General features: G+C 28.5%; 1 protein-coding gene across 2 annotated transcripts in view; it reads right to left on the bottom strand.

The window, feature by feature from the left end:
- Dh31 (diuretic hormone class 2) overlaps positions 1 to 24,017 on the bottom strand; it is a 93,147-nt gene that overhangs the window by 13,531 nt on the left and 55,599 nt on the right. The window contains exon 2 of one of the 2 annotated variants that reach the window (XM_075293781.1): positions 3,503 to 3,655. In XM_075293781.1, coding sequence (XP_075149896.1) covers positions 3,503 to 3,600 — 98 coding nt within the window. In that variant the 5' untranslated portion in view covers positions 3,601 to 3,655. The remainder of the gene's footprint in view (positions 1 to 3,502; positions 3,656 to 24,017) is intronic. The other variant, XM_075293782.1, reaches the window with a different exon arrangement.

The following is a 24,017-nucleotide window of genomic DNA, read 5'->3' as shown; positions in this document are numbered from 1 at the left end:
GAAATAAAAATTTTATGAAAATTTTCTATATAAATAAAACTTTGAGAAAACATTATATATAAATAAAGTTTTCACAAATATTTTTTTAGAAAACAAGTATATAAAGCAGTAAGTTCGGCCGGGCCGAATTTTAAATACCCACCACCATGAATCAAATATTAGGGTTTCCTTTGAAATTTCAGGGGGTTTGAGGACAGATCAAGCAGAGCAGTTCAACAAGTACACTTCCTGAAGATAAATTTAAAGATTTTACCTATGAAGACTATATCAGATTCTAGATTTATAAGAACCATTTTTGTTTGAGTTTTAGAGGAAACATTAACATCTCTGTTAGTGTGCAAGAAATTTATAAAACAACGTCTTGATTTGAAATCTTAAATCTGTAGATTTTCACCCGAAAAGTAAAATCTGGAAATTTTACATTGAGTTTCAAGCAATTATCAAAGACTTAATCCGATACACGTTTTTGTGGGCCTAAAATACCAGAATATTTAAAATTTCAGACAAATCGGATAAAAACTACGGCTTCTAGAAACTCAAGGAGTTAAATCGGGAGATCGTTCTTATGGGGGCTACACTAAAATATGGACCGATACGCACTGTTTTCTGCACACCTCTTTATGGCCCGAAAATATCTCTAGATCTTCAATTTCAGGCAAATTGGATAAAAACTGCGTTTTCTATAAGACCAAGACCCCAAATCGGGAGGTCGGTTTATATGGGGACCATACCAAAACATGGACCGATGCTCACCATTTTTGGCACATCACTTTATGGTTCTAAAATACCTCTAGATTTCGAATTTCAGGTAAATTGAATAAAAACTGCGGATTGTAGAAGCCCAAGAAGTAAAATCGGGAGATCGGTCTATATGGAGGCTATACCAAAACATGGACCGATACTCACCATTTTTGGCACACCTCTTTATGGTCATAAAATACCTCTAGATTTCGAATTTCAGGCGAATTGGATAAAAACTACGATTTCTATAAGCCCAATACCCAAATCGGGAGGTCGGTTTATATGGGGACCATACCAAAACATGGACCGATACTCACCATCATTGGATAAAAACTACGGTTTCTATAAGACTAAGACCCCAAATCGGGAGGTCGGTTTATATGGGGACCATACCAAAACATGGACCGAAGCTCACCATTTTTGGCACACCTCTTTACGGTTCTAAAATGCCTCTTGATTTCGAATTTCAGATAAATTGAATAAAAACTGCGGATTCTAGAAGTCCAAGAAGTAAAATCGGGAGATCGGTTTATATGGGGACCATACCAAAACATGGACCGATACTCACCATTTTTGACACACCTATTTATGGTTCGAAAATACCTCTAGATTTCCATTTTCAGGCAAATTGGATAAAAACTACGGTTTCTATAAGACTAAGACCCCAAATCGGAAGGTCGGTTTATATGGGGACCATACCAAAACATGGACCGAAGCTCACCATTTTTGGCACACCTCTTTACGGTTCTAAAATACCTCTTGATTTCGAATTTCAGATAAATTGCATAAAAACTGCGGATTCTAGAAGCCCAAGAAGTAAAATCGGGAGATCGGTCTATATGGGGGCTATACCAAAACATGACCCGATACTCACAATTTTTGGCACACCTATTTATGGTTCGAAGATACCTCCAGATTTTCATTTTCAGGCAAATTGGATAAAAACTACGGTTTCTATAAGCCCAAGAAGTAAAATCGGGAGATCGGTCTATATAGGGGCTATACCAAAACGTGGACCGATACTCACCATTTTTGGCACACCTCTTTATTGTCATAACATACCTCTAGATTTCAAATTTCAGGTAAATTGGATAAAAACTACGATTTCTATAAGCCCAAGACCCCATATCGGGAGGTCTGTTAATATGGGGACTATATCAAAACGTGGACCGATATAGCCCATCTTCGAACTTGACCTGTCTGCAGACAAAAGACGAGTTTGTGCAAAATTTCAGCACGATTGCTTCATTATTGAAGACTGCAGCGTGATTACAACAGACAGACAGACAGACGGACAGGTGGACATGGTTATATCGTCTTAGAATTTCTCCCTGATCAAGAATATATATACTTTATATAGTCGGAAATCGATATTTCGATGTGTTACAAACGGAATGACAAACTTATTATACCCCCGTCACCATTCTATGGTGGTGGGTATAAATATTTAACAAAATTTTTTATAGAAAAAAAAATTTAACAATATTATTTTTAAAAGAAAAAAATTTGGAAAAGTTTTCTATAGAAAAAAAATTAGACAAAATTTTATCAAAATTTTTCTATAGAAACAAAATTTTATATAGACATAAAGTTTTAACAAACATTTTTATAAAAAAAAATTAACAAAATTTTTTATGGAAAAAAAATTAAAATAAAATTTTATAGAAAAAATATTTGGAAAAGTTTTCTATAGGAAAAAAATTGACGAAATTTTTCTAAAGAAATAAAATTTTGACAAAATTTTTTATAGAAATAAAATTTTGACAAAGTTTTCTATAGAAATTAAATTTTAACTAAATTCTATAGAAATAAAATTTTGACAACAATTTCTATAGACATGTGGTAGATTATTTTTGGCACGAATGGCAACCGTGTCTAAGACGCACATTTAAGGAGATATGGTCAAAATAATATTTTCATATAAAAATTTGATTTTTTGAAGATTTTCATCGGAATTTTCATTGTTTGGGAATGGTCACGAATGAACTTCCTTTTCGCTCTGGGACTCATATTTAAGAAGATATGACCAAAATAATTTTTTTTTTAATAAAAATCAAAATTTTGTGTTTTTTGTTTGGTTGCCACGAAATCCCCTGCTTTTCGTTTTAGTGCGCATAGTTAAGAAAATATGACCAAACTAAATTTTTCATATAAAATATCACATTTTTTGAGGATTTTCATCAAAATTTTATTTTTTTAGGATGGTCACGAATGGACCTCCTTTTCACTCTAGGAGCAATATTTAAGGAGATATGGCCAAAATAAGATTTTCATATAAAAATCTGATTTTTTGAGGATTTTCATTGGACTATCGATTGTTTGGGGATGGTCACGAATTAACGCTCGAGGACACATATTTAAGAAGGTATGACGAAAATAAATTTTTTAAATAAAAACACCGATTTTTTTGAAGATTTTCATCGAAATTTTGATTATTTTAGGACGCATATTTAGGAACATTTAATCAAAAAAATGGTTTTCATAGAAACAAATTAGTTTTTGATGATGTTCATTGAAATTTTTGGTTTTGTGGGGTGGTTAACCTACTTTTTTCTCCAGGACGCATATTCAAGAAGATATAACAAAAATAAGTTTATTAAATGAAAAAGTCCGATTGTTTGAGAATTTTCATCGAAATCGAAACGACATAAGATAAACTTTGGACTTTCTTTACTTGTTTTTTTATTGATTTTTAATGCAGTCTTAAATCAAATAATTTTTTAAAAAGTATTCCAAAGTTCTTTGGAAAAAATATTACCACTACCTTGGCATTGGTGCTGCTTCAGCATACGACACGATCCACAAACACAATAATGTGGAAGCTACGATACCAGCAACAAGTTTCCTTTGTGTCATCATTTTTGGAAGAATTCTTTAGGCTGTTGGAGATGAATTTAAACAAAGTTCAGGGAAACTGTAAAGATAGAAAATATTTATTTCATTAGCATATTAATGTTTGTGGAATATTTATTATTAAATACTAAGTGGGAAAAATACAAATATATGTATCCCCTACACTCATAAACAATTTGTACCAATATTTTTTCAATTAATTGAATTGAAAAAAATATATATTAAATTAAATTATTAATTGATTCAATTAATTTTTTTATTTAAAAAACAGCAACCAATGAAACTAATTGGGCCATTAAAAATTTTAATTTAATCAAATAGAGTTTTTAATTAAAGCAATATTTTTTATTAACAACAATAAAAAATAAGAGTGGGTAGAACACCAACTTATAAAATAAAATTTTTTTCATAAACGGGATTTCTCCTCGGGTCTATTTATAAACTAGAACTTTCCCTACAGTTAAATAAATAAATAGAAATATATAATTGTAGAGGAAATGCATGAGATTCTTGTCCAGCTCTTGGTGTTGTAATGATTTTTTACTTTTATGGCAGACGTAAACGTCAAATTAGCTTATGGGGAAATGTTATGGTGAATGAGGACAAAACAGACGTATTCGTATAATCTGCTCTACAATTCAAGTAATAATTATTTATGTTTTTTTTTTTTATATTTTATAAATTTACGTATTCGAGACGGCATTCCCCAGTAATAACACAGACAGGGGTTTCCAAACACCAAGAATGGCATATTTCTCCAGTGTTTTCTTATTTAAAAGAGTTTATACTTTGCCTAACGGTAGTGATACAAATAAGAGTTATGTTGTTGTTACAAAATAAATGAGATCCAATTGAGTATTTCGAAAAATTGAGTTATTATTAAAAGAGAGCGAGAGAGACTGTTAGTGATGAACCAATAACACGACACTAATGATCAATAATCTAGGTGCACATAAAAACATAACAAACTGAACGAATAATTCTAACAAATAATGGATCTATTTCTAGAACATAATTAGTAAGTAGGAGATCTTGTTACATAATAAAATAAAATAAAATAAAATAAAATAAAATAAAATAAAATAAAATAAAGTAAAATAAAATAATATATACACTCAAAAACAAAGTTTACTTGTATCCAAGAACTTTGACTTTCCCTTAAGGATTTGGGTATTGATTCCGAGCAAAAGATTAAATAAAAGAAACTTTAAAATAAAAATTCAAAGTCCTCAAAATAAATATATAGCCTATATTTATTTTTAATCTAAAGATTTCATCTCTCAATTAATTTTAAGATTATTTCTGTAAATTATTCCTATCCTCAATGTGAAACAAGTAAGGAAACTCTTAAGTCGGGCGGGGCCGACTATATTATACCCTGCAGCACTTTGTAGATCCAAATTTTCGATACCATATCACATCCGTCAAATGTGTTGGGTGATATATATAAAGGTTTGTCCCAAATATATACATTTAAATATCACTCGATCTGGACAGAATTTGATAGACTTCTACAAAATCTATAGACTCAAAATTTTAGTTCGGCTAATGCACTAGGGTGGAACACAATGTTAGTAAAAAAACAAATATGGGAAACATTTAAATCTGAAGCAATTTTAAGAAAATTTCGCAAAAGTTTTTTTTATGATTATCGCTCCATATATATGTATTTGATGATAAGGAAAATTACATTCCTTTTTACAAGTTTTCGACTAAGCAGAGGCGATTTTAAGAGGGAAAATATTGGTATTTTGGCCATTTTTTTCGAAATCAGAAAAACATATATATGGGAGCTATATCTAAATCAGAACCGATTTCAACCAAATTGGGCACGCATAGCTATAATGCTAATTCTACTCCCTGTGCAAAATTTCAACTAAATCGGAGTAAAAAAATGGCCTCTGTGGTCATATGAGTGTCAATCAGGCGAAAGCTATATATGGTAGCTATATATAAATCTGAACCGATTTCAATCAAATTCGGAACGCACAGCTACAATGCTAAATCTACTCCCTGTGCAAAATTTCAACCAAATTGGGCCAAAACTCTGGCTTCTAGGACTATATTAGTCCGTATCGTGCGAAAGATATATATGGGAGCTATATCTAAATCTGAACCGATTTTAATCAAATTTTGTACACTTGACTATACTACTAATAGTACCCCTAGTGCAAAATTTCAACCAAATTCGGCCAAAAATCTGGCTTCTGGGGCCATATAAGTCCATATCGGGCGAAAGATATATATGGGAGCTATATCTAAATCTGAACCGATTTCAATCAAATTTTGCACACTTGACTATACAACTAAGTGTTATGTTTGTACAAAATTTCAAGCAAATGGGTATAAAACTCTGGCTGCTGGGTCCATATTAGTGCATATCGGGCGAAAGATATATATGGGAGCTATATCTAAATCTGAACCGATTTCTTCCAAAATCAATAGGGTTCTATTCTGACCCAAATTAGGAACATGTGCCAAATTTGAAGGCGATTGGACTTAAATTGCGACCTAGACTTTGATCACAAAAATGTGTTCACAGACAGACGGACGGACGGACAGACGGACATGGTTATATCGACTCAGGGACCCACCCTGAGCAAAGACACCATGTGTCTTTCTCGTCTCCTTCTGGGTGTTACAAACATATGCACTAACTTAGGGTTAAGAGAATATTGCGATTTCGAAGATCGTAGTCGGAAATCGATATTTATATATGTTACAAACGAAATGGCAAACTTCTAATAGCATTAAAATTTTTAAAAACTATTGAATTCGTAGATTAGGTTAGGTGGCAGTCCGATGTATCAGGCTCACTTAGACTATTGAGTCCATTGTGATACCACATTGGTGAACTTCTCTCTTATCACTTAGTGCTGCCCGATTCCATGTTAAGCTCAATGACAAGGGACCTCCTTTTTATAGCCGAGTCCGAACGGCGTTCCACATTGCAGTGAAACCAATTAGAGAAGCTTTGAAACCCTCAGAAATGTCACCAGCATTATTGAGGTGGGATAATCCACCGCTGAAAAACTTTTTGGTGTTCGGTCGAAGCAGGAATCGAACCCACGACCTTGTGTATGCAAGGCGGGCATGCTAACCATTGCACCACGGTGGCTCCCGAATTCGTAAAAAATAATCGAGTTCACGAGTCGAATATTATATTTGTGAGAATTTTTTCTATTTTTTACCCCAATATTATCAGTGTATATTTTTTACCGCCTAAAAGCATGCTTGAAAATTTTTCTATAGTAGATAAACCGAATAAAAAATTTCAAAGATTGAAGATAAAATTAATATTAGACTAGTTAAGATCTAAATTAAAACCAAAAAGTTATTTTACTACGTCTATAGTATATAAATACATTTAATTTTTGTTTTTTTTTTTTATGAAAAAGTATGCCACCTTTTATGGCTTGTGGCACTTGTTGTGCCACTTTCCAGAAATTCTAAACGGTTATGCTAATTTTAATATATTTTATCTAGGTGAAGGTCCTAATGTTACTTTTTATATTTTTTGTAAAGTAATTTACACTAAATAAATAAATAAATAAAAATATATTTTATTTGAAATTAAATATTCAAATCGTTTTTGTAATTTCAAATTAACGGCCATTTTCATGTAGCTCCGTTAGGCTTTAACTCCCAGTTAACAGAAAATAAATTGCAACTATCTTCTTTTCGGTTAACTTTAACTGAAAAATTGTCGGCAGTAGTTGCTAACTGGCATATGAAATTTATAGGAAAGATGACAGCTATGTCCATAATACGGTTTAAAAGTTCGTTAGTTAACGGAGTACTAACGAAGCTTCATGAAAATGGGGGAAAGGTATTTTTTTTCAATTCCTTTAGTTAATTTGGTCACAGGGAAATTTTTCTTTATATTTGAATGGAATACGTTAAAAAAATATATTCTTCGCCCAAAAGTAGGCTTTATAATGTATTCTTGCAGTAGACATACACATTCTCTCAACAATGGTTTCTGTTATATTATATACTGTGAGACTTTTAGTTTTTATGTTATTATTATTTATTCGTTGTTTTTTAAAATTATTTGAATATAGGTTTTTATTTGAATATAGTTTAAAGCCAACAGAAATTGTGATTGTTTTTTTTTTTTTTTTTTGCTGCTAAAATATATATTCCGTTATAAATATCAATACCGACAATATCCCAGTGTTTATTGTCTCAGTGTAGAAGCTGTATAAACTTGTATGTGTTACTACTACACACATTACGAAAATAAATGAAAACATTTGAAAAGTTGAAATGTCACATTAATATTAAAATTGAGAACAGACATAGAAATCCCATAGCCAAGAGATCTAACACCCAAACATACATACATACGAGTATGTCCATTTATACGTCTCCGCAATAAGAAACACTTGTTGCTCAATGGGTATTTGACTAGACGAAGGGTAAATGCAACGAATCATTCACTCAGGAGGATAATACAATGCCCATGCAAAGTCAAGTTATGAAGAAAGTTTAGTTCATTTTCTGACCTCCTATAACTGGGCTACTACCACCTGTTGTGTGTCAACTAAGAGAGATGTATTGAGTTGCTAGTGTGTGTATGTATAGTGTAATGTAATGTGTGTATGCTGGAGTGTATGTTGGAGGGTATGTTTGCTTGATACAATGAATAACAATTTTTATCGCTTTTACATTTTTACTGTAGAGTAAGAAAACCAGAAGGGAAAGAGAGGGAGTGAGACACAAAGAGAAAAGTGAAATTCCATAATGGTTTTGTTGCTAGAGTATTGATTTCATTTTATCAAAACACTTCTCATAAATCTCTGTTTAGTATATTCTCAAATATCTTTAATTCATTTGAAATTAAAGATCTATATTAAAGTACTTGGTGGCATTACACATTATTATCCACATTTATTCTTTCTCACCATTTGATGCGTTAATTGTATGAAATGTGTGTCATCTTACAGTTTTTGTGGTACGTTCGGTTAATTAGGATTTATCAAAAAATGACTGGAAGACTTTTGACACTGAACCTTGGGAATTTATCCTATGTCATTCTTTATTATATTTCTCTGCAATTCGTCTTCTTAAGGAAACAGTTTTGTTATATGACTGTTTTCTTTTTGTTTTCGGGAGAAGGAGGAAAGGATTGGCTTTAAAGTATTTTTTTTTTTAATAAAAATGCGAATTACGGGAATTTTAGAAATTAATATTAAAAAGTGGATTCGTAGCTAGGTTTAAAAGTAAATCAATAAAAACGGAGCAGAATTCGATCAGACTGAAACATAAACCACTATTGACTTTCAAGCCTTAGATCCATATATAGAAAATATTCAATAATTTATATATAAAACAACAAGGTTTTAAAACATATTCAGGAAAAAATATCACCTTTATATTTTTTTTAAATAAGTGAAAAACTGTTTAATTCATTTCATTCCTGTACACTTAAAGCTAGAAGAAAATTTTAAGAGAGCATTGTCAAAATGATGAGACCATCATTTTTTTTACTACGTTTTTAATAGATTTTAGTCGACACATTTTTTGGAGTAAACGAATAGAAAACATTTCACCCATATAGTTTTGAATTAAAATTTTAATTGAAATTAAACAAATATTTGATTAAAAAAATGAAATTAGTTACATTCATTTGATTCCTCAACACCTAAAGCTAGTAGAAACTTTTAAGAGAGCATTGTCACAATGATGCCCTCTTTTTTTTTGAGTAAAAGTACAGAAGTAATATCACCCACATTACAAAAAAAATGTCGGCCAAAGATTTCATTTTCTTAAAATACGAATGCTGATTTTGCTTAGCATAGAAGACCCATTTCTCTCATATAACGTTCTTTTCCATGTCCACAAGTCGATAATCTTTTCATTAAACTTGTTTTGTTCTTATACTTAAGTGATTCGAATTTAACATGGGTCTCTTTACATGAAAGAAAATTTTCTTTGATTTAGATAATTTTTTCATTAATATTAAAGAATTTTTCAGAATTATTAAAGCCAAGTTTAATAATTCTGAAAAATTCTTTAAAATTAATGAAAAATCTAATATGATAGATTTATTAATGTTTCCCAGATTTGTAGAATTCTTGACGTTTTTGTGGTGGTTTTAATAAATTTTTCTATAGATATAAAATTTTGACAGAATTTTCTATAGATATAAAATTTTGACAAAATTTTCTATCGAAATAAAATTTTCTTTAAAAATAAAATTGTAATAAAATCTACAGAAATAAAATTTTGAAAAAATTTTCTAGTGAAATACAATGTTGACAAAATTTTATATAGAACTAAAATTTTGACTAAATTTTCTACAGAAATGAAATTTAGACCAAATTCTCTACAGGAATAATTTGTTAATAAAATTTTCTATAGAAATAAAATTTTGACAGAATTTTCTATAGAAATAAAATTTTGTATAGAAATAAAATTTTGACAAAATTTTCTATAGAAATAAAATTTTGACAAATTTTTCTATGGAAATAAAATTTTGTCAAAAAATTCTATAAAATGGAAATTTTTTCTATAGAACTAAATTTTTGGCCACACTGTCTATAGAGATCAAATTTTGACAAATTTTGACAAAATTTTCTATGGAAATAAAATTTTGTCAAAAAATTCTATGAAATGGAAATTTGTACAAAATTTTCTATAGAACTAAAATTTTGGCAAAACTTTCTATAGAGATCACATTTTGACAAATTTTTCTATAGAAATTAAATTTTAACAGAATTTTCTATAGAAATAAAATGTTGATAATATTTTCTATAGAAATAAAACTTTGACAAAATTTTCTATAGACATAACATTTCAACAAAAATTTTTTAATGAATTAAAATGTTGACAAAAATTTGTATAGAAATAAAATTTTGACAAAATTTTCTGTAGAAAAAAAATTTTGAAAACATCTTCTGTAGAAATAAAGTTTTGACAAAATTTTCTATAGACGTAACATTTTAACAAAAATTTTCAATAGAAATAAAATTTTAACAGAATTTTCTATAGAAATAAAATGTTGACAATATTTTCTATAGAAATAAAATTTTGACAAAATTTTCCATAGAAAAAGATTTAGACAAAATTTTTTTGTAGAAATAAAACTTTGACAAAATTTTTTATAGACATAACATGTCAACAAAAATTTTTTAATGAACTAAAATGTTGACAAATATTTGTATAGAAATAAAATTTTGACAAAATATTCCGTAGAAATAAAATTTTGACAAATTTTTCCACAGAAATTAAATTTTAACAGAATTTTCTATAGAAATAAAATGTTGACAATATTTTCTATAGAAATAAAATTTTCTATAGAAAAAGATTTAGAAAAAATTTTTTATAGAAATAAAACTTTGACAAAATTTTCTATATATATTTTTTATTGAACTAAACTGTTGACAAACATTTGTATAGAAATAAAATTGTGACAAAATTTTCTGTAGAAATAAAGTTTTGAATAAAATATAGAAACAAAGTTTTCACAAAATTTTCTTAGACGTAACATTTTAACAAAAATTTTCTATAGAAATAAAATTTTGACAAATTTTCTATAGAAATAAAATTTTGACAAAATTCTCTATAGAAAAAAACTTAGACAAAATTTTTTTATAGAAATAAAATTTTGACAAAATTTTCAATAGACTTAACATTTAAAAAAAAAAATTTATTGAACTAAAATTTTGAGAAAATTTTATATAGAAATAAAATGTTGACAAAAATTTCTATTGAAATAAAATTTCGACAAAATTTTCTAAAGACGTTACATTTTAACAAAAAATTTCTATAGAAATAAAATGTTGAAAAATATTTTCTTTAGAATCAATATTTTTACATAATTTTCTATAGATATAAAATTGTGACAAAATTTTCTATAGGAATAAAATTTTGACAAAATTTTCTATAGAAAGTAAATTTTGTCAAAAAATTCTATAAAATGGAAATTTTTACAAAATGTTCCATAAAACTAAAATGTTGGCAAAACTTTCTATGGAGATAAAATTTTGACAAATTTTTCTATAGAAATAAAATTTTGACAGAATTTTCTAAAGAAATAAAATGTTGACAATATTAGCTATAGGAATAAAATTTTGACAAAATTTTCTATAGAAAAATATTTACACAAAATTTTTTTATAGAAATAAAACTTTGACAAAATTTTAACAAAAAATTTTATTGAACTAAAATTTTGAGAAAATTTTATATAGAAATAAAATGTTGTCAAAAATTTCTATAGAAATAAAATTTTGACAAAATTATCTATAGGAATAAAATTTTAGCAAATTTTTCTATAAAAATAAAATGTTATAAAATTTTTAAAGCACTTTGATGTTATAAAATTGTTATAAAATTTTTAAAGCACTTTGATAAAAAAAATCTGAAAAACGAATAGATTAAAGTTTGTATCTTAACATACAATAATATACGCAAAAATTTAAAGGAGAATTCAAATTTAAAGGAGAATTGAGTCTTAAAGATGTCATTACTTGAAATCTCCGATTAGTTGGCTCAATACCAAAATCATTAGTGTAAAGACAAACTATTTGGCAACCGGATATGCGTTTTTTAGTGTACCTATTTTTTAAATTAAAATTGAAAAAATATTTAATAACAAAAGTTAATTGATTTAATTCATTTAATTATTCAGCGCCCAAATCTATTAGAAAATTTTAAAAGAGCATTGTAAAAACAATATTCTATTTTAAACATTTTTACCAGGTTTTGCTCGACCTATTTTGTAAATGCTTAATTTTAAATTTTTTATGAACTTCGTCCATGTGCGCCATAGTAAAACCAAAAGAAAAATATTAAGGAAATTCTGTTTTGTTCTTCAATTTATCATTGATCTATATAATTTAGGAATATTTTTTCTCTTCAGTTTTCTAACCCAAAGAATTCATACTCTTCATTCACTTTCAGAGATATATTAAAACAAAAAATTTATATAGCATAGGAATTAAATTAAATCAAATTTCAAAAACGATTGTATTCATTTTTTGTATGTAATGATATATCCCTACCCAATAAATCCTTTGAGGGCATGAAAGCTATAGAATAAAATTTGAACATTTATACATAGCTTGTGTTAGAGAATAAATAAGAGAACACAGTACAACACTCCAGAGATTATATCTAACAGGTGTGGTGTGATTACCTCACACCATCCTGCCTTTATTTAACTCTCACTTTAGCAAGAGGCGTTGGCGTTGTCTACGTGATTTTCCCTTTAAAAATATATTAGCTTCTATTCTATTGGAATTTACACTTTTATTAGATTCACACTTCGCAGCCCATCCCATTTGGCCTCAACAATTCAACCGTTCAAGATGTAGTTCATGTGAATTTCTTCCTAAGATCATATTGTCAAGGGTTTACATGGAGGATTTTTGTTCGCTTTCACTTGTGGTTATTTATTTTGTGGTTAATATTTGGGGTTTGGTTGCATGAATATTTTTGGGGTATTGGAATTTTGAATATGAATTGGAATTGGAATTAAGACTATGTTCGTCTACACTGGCGTTTAGGTTTTGTAATGGTATAGGAGTTTGGGATTGTGGTGTAAAATTTAAAAAGGAATGTTTAAATCAGGCAATGAACCATTATTGAGAGAGATTTAGAGAGATTACTGTTCATTGATGGAATATGTAAGGTAGTTTGTAGTCTTGCCAAGTGAATGTTTCTCTATTTACTTGAGAGAATGATCCATGACGTGGAGTAGAGTATTGGATTTGAAAACAAAACACCTGAGTTGGATTCCTCCTGGCCTCAGAAGATTTTTAATTTACAAATTGTACTATAAATATGAACAGAACAGAGAGAAGGAAAGAGAATATAAAACTATAAAAGAGAGTAACATATACATGTAAATAAAACTACGAACGAGAATACTAAAAACATGTTGAGAGTTTTATGTTAAAGCTATTATTTTTGAAGAGCATGTATTCTTGTGACAAAGTAGTTATTTTTCAACTTCAGAAATGCTTGCATTGAAATGACACAAAGACAATCTAGAAAAAGGCGCAGCCTGGTTCCTGTAGGGGCCTATGTGAGAAAAAATGCTGTATATGTCAATTTTTTTTCCAAGCCAGCTCTGACCAGGAATTGAAACAGTATTATCCTCAAAAACAACACAATAAATATTCGGTTTAGTAAACATACACTTTTTATTTTAATTTTCTATCCTCGTTTTTTATATTGTTTTATGTTTTTTAATTCAGAAATTTATCAAAATCACAAATGCTATTGATATTTTCCGAAACAAACGGCAGTATATTTGAAAGACACATCGACGCAATCTACATGATATAATGATAATAGAGACCTCTGGTGCTTCAGTTTTGTTATGACAAAACTGTGTCTTCTTCTAAATTGTCTTTGAATGACATGCCCGAAGGGGTTACCCATTTTTTTTTTTTTTGCTAGAAAGAAATTTCATTCTCAAAGTACCTTTTGGCATAGAAAGGAAGCTGATTCACTATGTAAGCTATTTATCATCACGTACCTCTTTGTCATTTTCCATTGTACAGTGTTGCCAGTATTTGTCTGGCTATTGTCCCCAAATTGGGACGGTTTCGTCCCCAATTTAAATCAAATAGTCTCAAAAAATCAATATATTTTTGATAAGTTTAAAAATTTCAAATAATATGATTTTTTTATCATACCAGCTTGCTGCAATAAAATCATGATTTGAAAACCCAACATCAGGACAGCTGTGATCGTCTCACAAATACTCAAGAAATGAAAATGGGAGTTCAGTCACCATCATCACCATGAAAAGTTTCTTCTAAATACACATGTAATAAAATTTGGTAGTTGATCAATATGAAGACATAATTCTATATTTATGAAATATATTGTCCAAATCATTGATAGAAAATTTTATCAAATTTTATTTCTTATAGAAAATTTAATAAAAATATTATTTCTACAGAAAATCTTGTCAAAATTTTATTTCTATAGAAAATTTTGTCAAAAGTTTATTTCTATAGATAATTTTGGCAAAACTTTATTCCTATAGAAAATTTTGTCAAGTTTTTATTTCTATATATTTTCCATAATCTACCAAACAATAAAAAAATCTATTATTTTTTATAGAATTGTCCCAAATGTAGCAAACGTGTCCGTATAGCATAGTTTCACATCCGATTTATTTTTAATAAATCTTCTTATTAAATCCAAATGTATAGAAAAATAAAGTTATTTTCAATTTGAAAAAAAATTATTTGGTTTAATTGCCCAGGTTTAGTCCAAGAGTGGCAGCAGCACATTTCATGCAAAATTTTTGTAAAGAAATAATGAATTTACATATAATTCAATTTTATGCTCTTAACTATTTTGAGAAAACAGTATGCAAAATAGTTGTGATATTTATCATCAAGATTTTTGAGAATTTATTTACTTTTTTTCGGTGGGGGGTTGAATAATTTCCTTAACGGCTTTGATGATTTATTGGTCATGAAAAAAGTCACCAATTTTATTTTATATTTGATTTGAAAATGTATTTCAGTGGGGCGGCTTATTTCGTGGCGCCTTTTTAAAATCTAGATCTTAAAAAAATTACAAGAATATCATATAAAACCAAATGAAATTTCTTTAACATTCTTGACGATTATGGGCCCAGTATAACTGGGCTTTTGCTGTACAAAAGCGATATAATTTCCAGCCTTGGTCAATAACAACAAACCAATATATTTTAATCCCTCAGGGAGCCACAACCAAGTACCATGGGTCAATTCCTTAGATCCTAGGCATTGTGTATGGTATGCCATCCATAGTAAATTTAGTCTGTTTGGTGATTGTCATATCAATCGTTGTTTTTTTTTTTTTTTTTTTTGATTTTTTCTTATTAACCATATTCATTGTGTGTGATCATTCAACTCAACCATAAAGGAAAAATGTGACTGGTGTTATTCCAAAGCCACTTGTTGTGGCTTCAACCACAATAAAGAATAATAACAATGGCACATTGAGGAAGAAAAAGGATACACTTATGATGTTATCAAATGTAAAAAAATATAAGCATTCGAAAAATAGAAGTTGGACAAACAGACATTGGCAAACAAAACTGTGAGCAAACAGTGAGACTTGGCACAAGTAGAAATAATTACATAAATATATATATATATATATGAAATAGGGTGTCCTGATTAAAAAATTTATCTCGACTTGGGTAAAAAACGAAATACACAAAAAAAGATTTCCTCTGAAACGAATTGTATATATACATGGACAATTTTTGCATAATTTTAATTCTATAGAAAATTTTGTCAAAATGTTATTTCTATAAAAAATTTTTGGAAAAGAATTTATTTTAGTAAAAGTTTTATTAAAATTTTATTTCTTTAGAAAATTTTTGAATAAATTTTATTTTATAGAAAGTTTTATTAAAATTTTATTTTTATAGAAAATTGTGTCAACATTTTATTTCTACAGAAAATTTTTCCAAAAATTTAATTTCTATAGCAATTTTTTGCAAAATTTTATTTCTATAGACAATTTTTGCAAAATTTTATTTCTATAGATAATTTTGCAAAATTTTATTACTATTGAAAATTTTGTCCAAAATGTATTTCGATAGAACATTTTGTAAAAATTTTATTTCTATAGAAAATTTTGTGAAAATGTTATTTCTATAGAAAATTTTTTGAAAATTTTATTTCTATAGAAAATTTTGTCAAATTTTTATTTCTATACAAAATTTTGTCAAAATTTTATTTCTGTAGAATATTTTGTCAAAATTTTATTTCCATAGAAAATTGTGTCAACATTTTATTTCTACAGAAAATTTTTCCAAAATTTTATTTCTGTAGCAATTTTTTGCAAAATTTTATTTCTATAGAAATTTTTTGCAAAATTTTATTTCTATAGATAATTTTGCAAAATTTTATTACTATTGAAAATTTTGTCCAAAATGTATTTCGATAGAACATTTTGTAAAAATTTTATTTCTATAGAAAATTTTGTGAAAATTTTATTTCTATAGAAAATTTTTTGAAAATTTTATTTCTATAGAAAATTTTGTCAAATTTTTATTTCTATAGAAAATTTTGTGAAAATTTTATTTCTATAGAAAATTTTTTGAAAATTTTATTTCTATAGAAAATTTTGTCAAATTTTTATTTCTATACAAAATTTTGTCAAAATTTTATTTCTGTAGAATATTTTGTCAAAATTTTATTTCTATAGAAAATTGTGTCAACATTTTATTTCTACAGAAAATTTTTCCAAAATCTTATTTCTGTAGCAATTTTTTGCAAAATTTTATTTCTATAGAAATTTTTTGAAAAATTTTATTTCTATAGATAATTTTTGCAAAATTTTATTACTATTGAAAATTTTGTCAAAAATGTATTTCGATAGAACATTTTGTAAAAATTTTATTTCTATAGAAAATTTTGTGAAAATTTCATTTCTATAGAAAATTTTGTGAAAATTTTATTTCTATAGAAAATTTTGTCAAAATTTTATTTCTATACAAAATTTTGTGAAAATTTTATTTCTATACAAAATCTTGTCAAAATTTTATTTCTGTAGAATATTTTGTCAAAATTTTATTTCTATAAAAAAATTTTGTAAAATTTCATTTTATAGAAAGTTTTATTAAATGTTATTTCTATAGAAAATTTTGTCAATATTTCATTTCTACAGAAAATTTTTAAAAAAATTATTTCTATAGCAATTTTGTGCAAACGTTTATTTATATAGAACATTTTTGCAAAATTTTATTTCTATTGAAAGTTTTTGCAAAATTTTATTTCCATAGAAAATTTTATCAAAATTTTATTTCTATTGAAAAATTTGTCAGAAATATATTTCGATAGAAAATTTTTGCAAAATTTTATTTCTATAGAAAATTTTGTCAAAAATGTATTTCGATAGAAAATTTTTGCAAAATTTTAATTCTACAGAAAATTTTGTCAAAATGTTATTTCTATAGAAATTTGTTCCAAAATTTTATTTCTATAGAAAATTTTTGAAAAAAAGTTATTTTTTAGAAAGTTTTATTAAAATTTTATTTCTATAGAAAATTTTGTCAAAATTTTATTTCTACAGAAAATTTTTCCAAAATTTTATTCCTATAGCAATTTTTTGCAAAATTTTATTTATGTAGAACATTTTTGCAAAATTTTATTACTACAGAAAATTTTTACAAAATTTTATTTCTATCGATAATTTTTGCAAAATTTTATTTCTACAGAAAATTTTTGCAAAATTTTATTTCTATAGAAAATTTTTTGCAAATTTTTATTTCTATAGAAAATTTTGTCAAAATTGTATTTCTATTGAAAATTTTGTTAAAAATGTAGAAAATTGTTGCAATATTTTATTTCTATAGAAAATTTTGTGAAAATTTTATTTCTATAGAAAATTTTGTGAAAATTTTATTTCTATAAAAAATTTTGTCAAAATGTTATTTCTATAGAAAATTTTTGCAAAATTTTACTTCTATAGAAAATATTGCCAACATTTTATTTCTATAGAAAAATTTGTCAAAATTTTATTTCAATAGAAAATTTTTTAAAATTTTATTTCTATAGACAATTATGCCAAGATTTTATTTCTATACAAATTTTGTCAAAATTGTATGTCTATAGAAAATTTTCGAGCAACTATAATCCTAATTATACCCTGCACAACACTGTGGAACAGGGTATTATAAGTTAGTGCATATGTTTGAAACACCCAGAAGGAGACGAGCTAGACATATGGTGTCTTTGGCTATATTGTCCGTCCGCCTGTCTGTCCGTCCGTCTATCTGTGAACACATTTTGGTGATCAAAGTCAAGGTCGCAATTTTACTCCAATCGACTTCAAATTTGACACAAATATGTATTTTGGGTCAGAATAGAAACCTATTGATTTTAGAAGAAATCGGTTCAGTTTTAGATATAGCTCCCATATATATCTTTCGCCTGATATCTACATATATGGTCTCAGAAGCCAGAATTTAAACGATATTTACTTTAAATTTTTCACAAAGAGTGCAATTAATAGTATCGTAAGTTGCGCAGAATTTGGTTGAAATCGGTTCAGATTTAGATATAGCTCCCATATATATCATTCGCCCGATATACACATATATGGCCTCAGAAGCCAGAGTTTTACCCTGATATGCTTTAAATTTCGTACAGGGAATAGAATTAACGTTATCGATACAAATACAAATTTTGGTTGAAATCGGTTCAGGTTTAGATATAGCTTCCATATATATCTTTCGTCCGATTTACACTCATATTACAACAGAGGTCAAATTTGTAATCCGATTTAAGTGAAATTTTATTTATTTATTTATCTCGTCTAGGGAAAAATATTCCTTACAGTCTAATGCTTAATAATAAATTGTGTTTAACAAGTTCTTACCCAGCAAAAACTCTCATTACCCGGTAATCTTGTAGGTAAGCCGTTTTAAAAAATAATAACCACTTATTAATTGGCATCGCTCCGGATTACATTTACATACGCATGTCCTAGGAGGAAAGTACTTCTCTCCAGGCATACTTTCGGCCATGAAATAAGTAGTGCTTTTAAAGCATATAATAACATAATATGTAATCACTTATTCGTAGATACACCAAAGCTTGTAAAATAGCCACTTATTGTCTCAGGCAACCAAATCACGAAAATATTGATTTCTATTGCGATTACAATGGATCAAAATATGGCGAGTAATGGTGTAATAGGAGCACTACACCCAGAAAAAAGTGTCTTCGAAACTAAAGGAAAAAATATTTATCCATTTAGATTAGCCATTTTATTTGCATTAAGTTAAATTACACTAGTTTACACTGAAAATGTACACTTGATGAGAGCCGACCTTTTTTATGTATTTTGATCTGCTGAATTCGAAAAAAAAATGTTTAAAAATTTTCTATGGAGTAGTTTTTGAGATATCCTGTTATTTTTATTTTTTCGCTCTTTTCTCTCTAAACAAATTATATCTCGAGTTAAAAATGTCCGATTATATCGTTGTTGGTACTTAAATGAAAGGTATTAAAATGACGAATAATCGGGTACAATTGTATCTATGATAAGTTAAGTGGTTTAAAAATTTTCGATGCGAAAAGCCAAATTTTCAAAAAATTTACAAAGGACCTTTTCCGCCAGAAAAGTATAAACCATTGAAAAAACGTCTGGAAGAGAAGTTCATGATCGTATAGATGATACTCTAACGTAAGTAATAAGATCAACTAGAAGAAAAACGACCGAAAAATGTCGTTCCATAAAAAAAAAATTTGATTTTTTTTCGAATTCAGCAGATCAAAATACATAAGAAAATTTGCCTTTCATTAAGTGTACATGAATTTTTTATTTTTTTGTAAACTAGTGTTATTGTGTGAAATAATAAAATTTACTTGCTTCAGTAAAAAAAATCCTATCCTGAAAGCAGTTAGGAATAGTTCATTAACTACCCACAAAAAAATTTCACGAAAATTTTTCCAATTAAAATTTTATTTGAGTTTTAAAAAATATTCAATTAAAAATTTAATTTATTCAACAAATTTTTTAATTGAAATAAAAATCAATCACAAAAATAATAGTATCAATTAATAACATTTCTGTGATTGAAGACATTTCAATTACAAATTAATTGTATCAATTAATTTCGTGATTGAATCACAAAAAATTTATGGCATTTTACTAATACTGTTTTCTTCGCAGGGTATACGAATTTACTACTGAACAGGAAAATTTTATCCACTGATAACAAAGCATTCGTAAAAATGAACAAAAACCGAACAAAAACTAAAACCAAATTTAGTAAAATTTCTTATAAAATGATAACTCTGACTTCCTTTATTATAGAAAGCTTATCATTCATACGAATAACACTTAGCATAGAAAAATATTTCAGTTCATTCGTACTAAGAAGTATTCAATCCTTTAAATTCTATTTCATTAAGCCAACTGCCTAAAACTATTCGAAAATTATTAGGCATTATATTTATTTTTGTCATTACAAGTAAGTCATTATAACTCACCGCAATGTAATGCAACGTGTAATGACAGCATTACTCCTGGTAATGCCAATTGTAATGAGATGTGGTTACCTAGTTTTTGCTGGGTAGATTGATGAATATTCAAAGAAAAGTCTACGTCGTATAGCAAACATAGTCTATTACATTCTGTAAGAAATCTGGTGATGGGCTCATTCATAGCGTAGCTAGTTCTATGACAAGGAACATGAAAAACTTAAAAATTTCTTAATCTTCGGGATGGTACATGAAATCCTATTTTACTAAGAATATAAGGACAATCTAAAGTACCACATAGAACTTTATATAAGAATAGAATGCATTGCAGAAGTCTTCGATCTTTTAATGTAGGCAAATGTATCAATTTACATCGATGCTCATAGGGTGGAATTGGCTCAGTAAAATTGAGTGAACTTAAGCAAAACTTCACAAATTTTTTCTGAAGACGTTCAATACGATTGATATGCGTACTACACGACGAGCTCCAAACAAGTTGTGCATATTCTAACTTTGTCCATACAAGCGCATAGTACAAAGTCTTGCACAGAGATTAGAATTAAGATCATAGCTATGCATGCCTAATTTGGTTGAAATCGGTTCAGATTTAGATATAGCACACATATATATCTGTCGCCCGATATACACTTAACAGGTTGGCTGATAAGTCCCCGGACTTGCAAATAGATGGCGTCGCTAGTATTAAATGCATATTATTTTTATATAGTACCAACCTTCAAATGATTCGTGTCAAAATTTGACGTCTGTAAGTCAATTAGTTTGTGAGATAGAGCGTCTTTTGTAAAGCAACTTTTGTTATTGTGAAAAAAAAATGGAAAAAAAGGAATTTCGTGTTTTGATAAAATACTATTTTCTGAAGGGAAAAAATTCGGTGGAAGCAAAACTTGGCTTGATAATGAGTTTTCGGACTCTGCCCCAGGGAAATCAACAATAATTGATTGATATGCAAAATTCAAGCGTGGTGAAATGAGCACGGAGGACGGTGAACGCAATGGACGCCCGAAAGAGGTGGTTACCGACGAAAACATCAAAAAAATCCACAAAATGATTTTGAATGACCGTAAGATGAAGTTGATCGAGATAGCAGAGGCCTTAAAGATATCAAAGGAACGTGTTGGTCATATCATTCATCAATATTTGGATATGCGGAAGCTCTGTACAAAATGGGTGAAGCGCGAGCTCACATTTGACCAAAAACACAACGTGTTGATGATTCTGAGCGGTGTTTGCAGCTGTTAACTCGTAATACATCCGAGTTTTTCCGTCGATATGTGACAATGGATAAAACATGGCTCCACCACTACACTCCTGAGTCCAATCGACAGTCGGCTGAGTGGACAGCGACCGGTGAAGCGTCTCCGAAGCGTGGAAAGACTCAAAAGTCCGCTGGCAAAGTAATGGCCTCTGTTTTTGGGATGCGCATGGAATAATTTTTATCGATTATCTTGAGAAGGAGAAACCATCAACAGTGACTATTATATGGCGTTATTGGAGCGTTTGAAGGTCGAAATTGTTCCACCAAGACAATGCACCGTGCCACAAGTCATTGAGAACGATGGCAACAATACATGAATTGGGCTTCGAATTGCTTCCTCACCCACCGTATTCTCCAGATCTCAGACCTCAAAAGGATGCTCGCAGGGAAAAAATTTGGCTGCAATGAAGAGGTGATCGCCGAATCTGAGGCCTATTTTGAGGCAAAACCGAAGGAGTACTAAAATTGGAAGGTTGTTACAATCGTTGTATCGCTCTTGAAGGGAACTATCACGCAGAGAAGGCATATGATCACCTCAAACATGTTTCAAGAGCACAATGTTATTTTTGTATGGTGACCATGTAACATGTTTGTCACTAAAATGTTATTTTCTCGTCAAATATAACCTACTTGCCGAAATCAGATACATGATTTCCGAGAAAATAACATGGTTGCGAAAACCATGTTACATGGTCACCACCCAAAAATAACATTTTGCTCTTAAAACATGTTTGAGGTGATCATATTCCTTCTCTGGGTGATGTTGAATAATAAAAACGAATTTTGACAAAAAATGTGTTTTTCTTTGGTAGACCGGGTACTTATCAGCCAACCTGTTATTATATTCCATCACCATCCTGTAGTGATGGATTTTTGAGTTTTTGCCCACGTCATCCCTCACTCATCCCTAATAACCAAACATACCATATAGAGTAGATCTTGGATTAAGATACCATAGAAAAACTGAGAAAAAGAGAAAAGAGAAAAATCAAATGGCCATATTTTCTCATTGTCATCACATAAATACGAGTAAAAATGAAATCAAGAAGAAAATAAATTCTGTCTGTACTGCCTAAAGAGATAATTGCAATAAAGATGTCAGCTGGACTCCATTCAAAGTTTTTTTTTAATACAAAAGACCATATCCTAGGGTTAAAATTGTACACATGTTTGTCTATGTAGACATACGAGTATAATTTGTTATTTTTGTTCTATTCTTTTTTTCTTTGTTTTTTTTTTATTTCTTTCATATGACTCTCCTTTTTTGGAGGCTTTCCTTATTAACCGCATTGATGATTCAATTAGCGATATTAATAGTAAGCTTATTTTCGCAAATAATAAATCAACAAGTCAAAATATGTGTGGTATATATATGAATGATTAAAGGTAAATACTATAGCATGTGAAAAAAAGAAAATGAAAGATTTATTGCTTGCCAAGCATCCGAGAAATTGATTATGACCATTGTAATGTTTATTTACTCCAAAAAAAAGCAGTAAAACAATAATTTATTATTTGTATTCAAAGTTATTTTCAGCTACGTTTAGCAAATATTTTCTAGAAGTTTTGATGAATTGCTGCATTGGGGTATTTGTGCTAACGAACATTGATAAACATATTTCCCTACTCAGAGAGAGAGATAGCGAGAGAGAGAGAGCATAGAGATTAATATATAGATGGAAACAGTGTTGCCAGTATTTTTCAGGCTCTTGTCCCCAAATTATGATGTTTTCGTCCCCAAAAATCCGCAATTTAAACTTAAATTCCTCGCAATACATTTTTGACTAGTAAAAAAAAAAACAAACAAATAAAGCAAAAGGCTCTGTTGGAGAAAATCAGTAATACATTAAAAATTAAAATTTTGTCAAATCCAGCAAGCTGCAATAAGACCAAGATTTCGAACCACAACACCAAGAGACAGATGATCGTCTTGCAAATGCTGGAGATATGAAAATGAGAGTTCGGTCACCTTGTATTTATGAACGAAATTTTACTTCTAAATAATCAAGTGGTAGAATTGGGTGGTAACACGTTGATAAAGTTGGTAGAATTCTACCAGAAATGGTAGATTTTTTATTGTTTGGTAGATTGGTAGAATTTTTGATGTTTATAGAGGTAGATTTTTCAAAGAGGTATTTCATAAATTTTCTACAGAAATGAACTTCTGACAAAATATTGACAAAATTTCC

This window comes from Haematobia irritans, chromosome 2 (genome assembly GCF_050003625.1).
Source record: "Haematobia irritans isolate KBUSLIRL chromosome 2, ASM5000362v1, whole genome shotgun sequence".
NCBI lineage: Eukaryota > Metazoa > Arthropoda > Insecta > Diptera > Muscidae > Haematobia > Haematobia irritans.
Note: the sequence above shows the minus strand (reverse complement) of the source record. Positions and strands in the feature narration are given on the sequence as shown.